This window comes from Arachis duranensis, chromosome 7, assembly GCF_000817695.3.
Source record: "Arachis duranensis cultivar V14167 chromosome 7, aradu.V14167.gnm2.J7QH, whole genome shotgun sequence".
Classification (NCBI taxonomy): Eukaryota; Viridiplantae; Streptophyta; class Magnoliopsida; order Fabales; family Fabaceae; genus Arachis; species Arachis duranensis.
Window position 1 is genome coordinate 24949352 of NC_029778.3, and position 7487 is coordinate 24956838.

General features: G+C 33.3%; 1 protein-coding gene across 1 annotated transcript; it reads left to right on the forward strand.

The window, feature by feature from the left end:
• Positions 1-1028: 1028 nt before the first annotated feature.
• On the forward strand, positions 1029-6853 carry LOC107458486 (cell division control protein 6 homolog B). Its single transcript, XM_016076697.3, has 17 exons — positions 1029-1465; positions 1548-1626; positions 1773-1993; positions 2495-2569; positions 2644-2744; positions 2899-3005; positions 3108-3167; positions 3343-3416; positions 3631-3681; positions 4199-4248; positions 4689-4824; positions 5096-5185; positions 5736-5798; positions 5891-5986; positions 6115-6204; positions 6296-6412; positions 6521-6853. Exons 1-16 carry the CDS (start codon positions 1313-1315, stop codon positions 6326-6328), a joined length of 1479 nt encoding a protein of 492 aa, XP_015932183.1. The 5' UTR covers positions 1029-1312; the 3' UTR covers positions 6329-6412; positions 6521-6853.
• The last annotated feature ends 634 nt before the right edge of the window (positions 6854-7487 follow it).

Genomic DNA, 7487 nt, shown 5'->3' on the forward strand with positions numbered 1-7487 from the left:
CGATAAAAAAATGCGAAAGAGAAAAATAAAAAAACTGGACGATTAGTGAACAATACCTTCAATAATCTTTTGTCTTTTATTTTTGTATTTATTGGTGAAGATTTTGAACGTAACTTTGAAATTTTCTTAAGTTTTCACGAAGATTTTGAGAGATTTTGAGTGTCATTTGAAGTTTGATTGTTTCAGTTTTGATCGAGGGAGAATAAGCGTTTTTCATATTAACGTTCGTGCTATACTCTCTCTAATTTGGAGTTAGTTTTTGTTGGATTTGGGTCAACTTAGTTAAACTTAATTGTCAAAAAAGCTTGTATGTATAGAATAATTGAAAAGATATTAGGTGACCAAATATAGCATTCTTCCTCTTATGCACCCAATCTTTTTCTTCTATGTTGTATTTTTTTAGTGTGTATTGTCATTTTTATTACCAAATATGTTTATCGAACTATTTTTATTGTACTTGATTAACAAATTTACTTGTTCTTGTAGCTTCTTAGAATAGTTTATCAAAATATTGTTTTTTGCTTTTTTAAATTAATTTTAATACATTGATAATATAAAATTTTTTACATAATTATTTAATTATATTTATATATTAAAATAACTTTTAATAATATATTTAAAAATTAGTTATTTGGGTAAAATTTATTTTACACTCACAATTCATAAAAATTAATTAATTCAAAATTTAGGTATAATTTTTTTTTTATATCAAAGATAGAAGACTCGAACCCGCAACCTCTTAATTGAGTTTGGGAAGACTATGCTATTTGAATTATAACTCATTGACAATTTTAGATATAATTAACTTCTATATAAAATTAATAACTACATATTATTAAATAATTTAATAAATTTAATTAAATTGTATCAACTTTACTATTAAATTCAGTCACCAAAAAAACTTTACTATTAAATAATTTAATAAATTTAATTAAATTGTATCAACTTTACAAGAAGTTACACGAGTTTTTACTTTATTTAAGTTAAAACGAAAACAAAACAAAAGGGATCGAAAATGCGGCGTTGCAAGCGCGATTTGGGGCTGGAGCGGGAAAACGAAAATGACAGCGCGAAGGTTTTCCCGCTCAACGAAAAACACTGCCCACTCTCAACTCAATCTCAGTGCCCCTTGTATCTATAATAACAATAGCTGAATCCCACAACTACCTCCATTTCCCATACCCTCTCTTTTCAATCCCCAATCTCACTTCTCCCGCCAAAGTCCACCGTTACTTTCTCAGGCTTCAGATTTGTGCTTCTACAAGAACCTTCCAACAGATATCATTCTCTCAGTTTCATAGTTCATATCGCCATGCCTGCAATTGCTGATCCTTCCACTCCTAACACCCACAAGCGCAAGTTAAGATCTCACGCGCCGCCACGCGCCGAATCTCCTTCCCCTTCCCCACCGAAATGGAAGTCGCCCCGCCCATCTGCTATTGCCAGCCCCCATTCTGCTGCAAATGTAAGTCTCTTGTTCTGCGAATTTGGTGCTGTCATATTCTTTCAAGCTCAGATTGGTTAATCTTTAGTTGATTGTTTGGCAGGGTAATGAAATTGTTGCTGATGAAAATCAAGGTGTATTGCGGAAACCTGACCCTGTGAAATCCCTTTGGAATCTGAAAGGTGAGGTTTATTTCAATTTTGATTTGTCTTTGTAGCGGATTGTTTACTTTATACTTAGCTTAAAGGTAGATTTGTGATAGGACACAATTTTGTGGAAAATATGCTTGGTGTGTGTTGATCATTCGCGTTGTGTTGTTGAGAAATAGATGGTGAGCAATTGAGAGTGGTGAAGGAGGCATTGCACCTTGCAACTGCACCTTCCGCGGTTGTGTGTCGAGAAGAGGAGCAGGATATGGTTTTGGGGTTCTGCAAATCCTGCATTGAGCATGAGAAGGCTGGGAGCTTGTACATATGCGGGTGCCCTGGAACTGGAAAATCGTTGTCTATGGAGAAAGTGAAAGAGGCTTTACACAATTGGGCAAAAGAGGTAAGCTACACTTATACTGTGTTTGCTGAAATATTATTGGTTTTAGGATTGTGAATATTTCCTTCTGATGTATGTATTATGTATCTCTTAAACTGATTTTTGGTTGAGATATGTATTCTTCTTGCATAGTTTGCGATAATTCCTTCTTGTATTATATTTTGGTGGAAATTCATGGCAGAATTACTATGATTGATGCAGTTAAGAAGTGGTATCCATTGATGCATTGTTAATACGTTTGTTGTGGACTAGAAGAATACCATATGCACTAGTTTCTCATTGTAATTGTATGCATTTGATGCCCAATTTTGGGTTAATATGTTCCTCATGGACTAGAAGAATACCATATGCACTAGTATCCCATTGTAATTGTATGCGTTTGATCCTCAATTTTGGGTTATCTGAGCAAACACACTATACCTACTCTCTAACTTGAAATGCTCTATCTAGATTATAATGTGTTTTTTTGTTCCTTTCACTAACCATTTCTTGTCTGGTCTGCAGGAAGGTTTTCCACTGCCAGATGTTTTATCAGTAAATTGTACATCCCTTGCCAATACATCAGATATTTTCACCAAGGTAGGACGATCCAAAGCATATATTATTGAAGTCTTGTTTGCTTGTTTGACTGACTGAATGACTGGTTCTAATAGATACTTGGGTTAAGCCAATCACGGGGAAGAAGGGTTTTGGCAACACCCTTGCAACAACTTCAGAACATGTATTCACAGAAATCTTCTACCAGGAATATGATGTAAGACATATGCTTGTTTATTAAATTTATACACCCAGGTGGTTTTTTTTTGGGTAGCGATAAACAGCACACATATATCATTTGTAGTGCTGCTTGTTTTTGAATATTTTGGATGTTACCAAAGTTTGACATATGTATGGATTTGTGTTAATAGGTTGATAGTTGCTGATGAGTTAGATTACCTAATAACCAGAGACCGGGCTGTGCTCCATGACCTTTTCATGCTTACCACCTTCCCATTTGCCAGATGTATATTAATAGGTAAATTGCTTACAAGATGTAAAATTGTTTGACTCTATTTTTGGTCATATTTTGTAATTCAAAGGCATCAGCTTATTCTGAATCATGCTTTTGTTTGTTAAGGGGTAGCAAATGCTATTGACCTAGCTGATCGATTTCTTCCAAGGCTTACATCTCTAAATTGTGAGTAAATCAAGTCAATAAGTTTCTATGATGAGCTTTTGTTTCATTTTAAACTATTTAGTGATTGTATCTCAATGGCATTAACAATGGAGTTTAACCTCATGTGTAACATTGTTTGACTGTAATTTTCTTTTGGCTTTTAGTTTTTTAATTTCTTCCTTTCTTCATGTTCCAGGCAAGCCTACTGTTGTAACTTTTCGTGCCTACTCTAAAGATCAAATCCTTAGGATTCTTGAAGAAAGGCTAAATGTAAGTTCATTGCTATTAAATTTAAGGTTGTTCTCATGTCCACCTCAAATCATTTATAATAGAAAAATACAACATTTTTGCTTTATCATAGATATATGTCTAGACTATGATTTGAATATGCATCTTTATGGCGACTGAAGAAAAAATAAACCAAAAGTTAAATTTCTGCCTGTTGATTTTTCCCCTTTTACTAATAGCTATTTGTCACCATCAGGAACTTCCTTACACTGTCTTTCAACGTCAAGCACTGGAACTATGTGCTAGGGTAAGTCCATTTGTCAATGTCTCTGCAAGTTTACATTTGCTGTTGTCCTGTAATGCCTTTATTTAGGATACTAAATCACATAAAAACTGTATAAATCTCTTAAACTTTTAAAGCAAATACCATCTTGTTAATTGATTTTAGAAATTTTGCCAGATTTTACATTTGCCACTTCATCTGTAGAGGATAGAGATAATCATATCGTTTAGTTCAACTATTATCTTACTACATTTAAAAATGTAAAATGTATTCAATGTATCACCTGAGAAATGTGTTCAATATACCAGGATAGTACACAAGTATGAACCATTACTTGTGTGAAAGTAGTACTCAAATGTATTGTTATAATTGCAAAGTTAATGCAAGGCTTACTGCCTTGTTATTCTTTTCTCATTCATGGACTAAAATATAATTTTGGAGGTTATAGTTGATTTCAATTCTGAATTAGTTCACAGATTTAGTTCTGATGATTACATGAATGATATAGTGATGTACCGTTCTTGTTCACTGCCTTTTGCAGAAAGTTGCTGCAGCTTCTGGGGATATGCGGAAAGCTCTTTGCATTTGTAGGTTAGTCACTTTAGCACAATACTAAATATGATATTAGTTGTTTCAACTTTCAAATCTGCCTTTTTTTTGTATAGATGAAACTATTATCAAACTTGAACAACTTTGCATCTTTTGTTGCATATCCCTGTTAGCCAAGCAGCCTTAACATAATTCCCTTTTCTCAATTTCTGAAGTGAAAATATCTGATTGAGTTTTGGCATTCTTATCTGCTTAGTCATTTAGATTGTTCATTTTATTAAAAATTTAAAGCTTGAAATGGAGCTTTTCAGGCATTTTTTTTAAATGTTTTCATTGTTCTTAACTTTACAATTTAGAACTTGCCATTGGAACATGAGGCATCTTTGATGATGCGGAGGTGATTTCTTACGTAAAGGGTTACCTTGACAATTTAGGTTCTGAAAATTCAAGCAAAATCATTTTTACTGTGTATTTTCTTTCAGGAGTGCGATAGAGATGCTAGAAGCTGAAGTTAGAGAATCTGTATGCAATTTGAATACTCCATTGGAAGAGAAATCATCCTCTGAACAAAATATGGCTACAGTTTCTGATCCCATGAAGAAACAAGAATTTGATATTGTAAGTGATAGAAAAAATTAGTTCTGATTTACATGTTATGACAATTGAGGATTATAAAATAGGTTTATACTAAAGACAATATGAAAGCACTTTAGGGAAGTAATAGATGGAATGAGTGCAAGTTTCTTATATCATCAATTTTTATAGTAGTGTATGATGTGCAAAATTGCTATACATTAGATTTACTTATAAGGAATTTTATGTAATATAATTTTATTCAATGTTACTAAAATAGTTAATACAAAGGCCTAAGATCCTAATTAAAATGCAGGTAAGGATTGATCATATGGCTCGTGCTTTGTCAAAGACATATAGATCACCAGTGGTGGATACTATACAATCGTTGCCACATCATCAACAGGTAGCCTTGAATATGCTTGTGAATTGTTGAGTTAACTGTTAACACAATTACTGAAATGGAAAACCTTTTATTAAGTATATAAGCTAGGCTAAGTGATCTCTACTTTCAATGTAACTATTATTTAAGAGTCCTATCAAGTGAGCAAGGAAAATGAAAGAAATGTTTATCTGGACACTTAATTATGATGGATTCACAAAATTCTGTAATACAGTCTCTAGTATAAAGTTAATTGCGTTGTAAACTAGAATTGGACAGGGATTTACAGCAAATTTGCATTGAATACATTTGAGCTGTCATAGAAAGTTGAAAGTCATTTGAAGGGTGGGCACCTGTAGCAATTTCATATATTAAAGAGGGTAGGTGGTTGATGAAGATTTATTTAACACCACACAAATTCACACCTAAAGGATCATTAGCTATTGAACATGTAATCAAGTTTTTTGTTCTTTTTTTACAGAGTACTAACCAATCCTAATTGCAGAAACATTCTTTTAATGCTAAGTAAGCTACTGTTCATAACCTTTTACTCCTGAATTTGTACCTTTTGCAGATTATACTTTGCTCGTCCATGAAACATTTCCGTGGATCTAAGAAGGATACAATCCTTGGAGAGGTGCTCTTTACAGCTTTTGAATTTACAAAAATTAAATGGTTCCTCTTATTTTAAAATATATATTGATTCTTAAGGTTCTAATAATCATGCAGCTGTATAAATCTTACTCTGAGTTATGCAAATCATCATTGATTCCCCCAACAGGAATCTTGGAATTCTCAAACATGTGCAGAGTGCTTAATGACCAGGTATCTGAAACAAAGCAGTACAGAAGTTGATTATGGATTTCTAGATGTAGCTTTCTGCCATTGATTATGAATATTCCGATGAAGCAAAGTGGCAATAAGTAAAATGATGAAACATAATATAACTGCAGGGGCTCATTAAACTAGGACCATCACGAGAGGATAAATTGAAAAGGGTAACACCAAAAGTTGACGAGGCTGATATTACATTTGCATTGCAGGTAACATTTAGGGCCTTGTATAATTTTATTTTTACATTTTCTTTCTGAATTTGCAGTAACATTTCTATGTTATTTAAATTTCATGACACAGGGAATCCGATTTTTTAGAAATTGTCTTCAATGATCCACTCATGATTGGTGATTTTGGTTTAGCATGATGTGAGACAGTAGATAATTAGTTTTATGTTCTCCACTCCATAGATAACAGGTTGGAAGCCCTTGCTTTTACATGCCTTTAATTTTCCTTAAATGCAACTCATGCTTTCGCCACTAAACTTCACAAATCTAAGTATTTTGGTCCTATGTTCTATTGCAGATTATTTCATTATATATGAAATTGCTTGGGAGTTGGGAAGAATTTTCAGCTGACAAGCAACAGTTGTGATAAGATATTCAGATTATTTGTTTTCCTAGAGAGCAATGCAAGCAGAGAAAGAAAACATGATTTTATCTCTGGTTTTATTCAAAATTTACCTTAGTTACAACATTAAACTTATTCTTTTCTCATCAACAATAAAAGCTAAATAGCCTTGCTGGTAAGGGGGGTGTAGTTACATAGGTCAGAATTTATCACCCCATTAAATGATTCTTTTCTCAACTTGAAATTTCAAAATTGTCAATGAAGGTTTAGTAATATCTGATTTTGTTATCCTGAGATATTCGAAAGGTGATTACCATCGTCTATGTTTTGCGTTCTCTTGTAAGCCTTCACAATTTAAATCCCAAGTACCTAATACAATTAATTTGACAAAAAATTACGCTCATTTTTTATTACCAAATCACGAGTTCATTCAGTTAACTCAATAGGATGTTCGTGTTGTGTCATCACAACACCCATTTCCAATAACAAGTAAAAATATACTGGGTAAAGTGAATATGGTAAAGTGAATATCTGTGGATATTTGATCCAACTCTGGTCGAGTAGGGTTGTTAATTCGATCTACAGCGAATATGGTAAAGTGTGGGTAGGGTTTTTGTATGGGTTGGGTAGGGTGCGAGTCAACCTTACCCGACCAATATGCACTTTATATATGTATATGGTCTTTGAGATTATAGGTTGTCAAATGGTAGAGTACGAGTAGGATAGAGTTGAGTTTAGATAAAAATTTCAACTTGTAGGTAGGGTTAGGGTTGGATCCAAACTCTACTCTACCATACCCATTGCCACCCCTACTGAGATTCATTGATTACACTGATTTGGTCTCCGACTTACCAATTGTATTGTTTATATCCCTGAGTTTGTAAAAAATGCACCAAGTTGATCCCTCACCCTATGTTCGACT

Bases quoted from the DNA above. Each gene is read 5' to 3' on its own strand.
- LOC107458486 (XM_016076697.3), top strand. From the start codon at position 1,313: ATGCCTGCAATTGCTGATCCTTCCACTCCTAACACCCACAAGCGCAAG. The intron at 2,745-2,898 runs GTAAGACATATG...TTGTGTTAATAG, and splicing joins TCTTCTACCAGGAATATGAT to GTTGATAGTTGCTGATGAGT. The intron at 5,987-6,114 runs GTATCTGAAACA...ATATAACTGCAG, and splicing joins GCAGAGTGCTTAATGACCAG to GGGCTCATTAAACTAGGACC.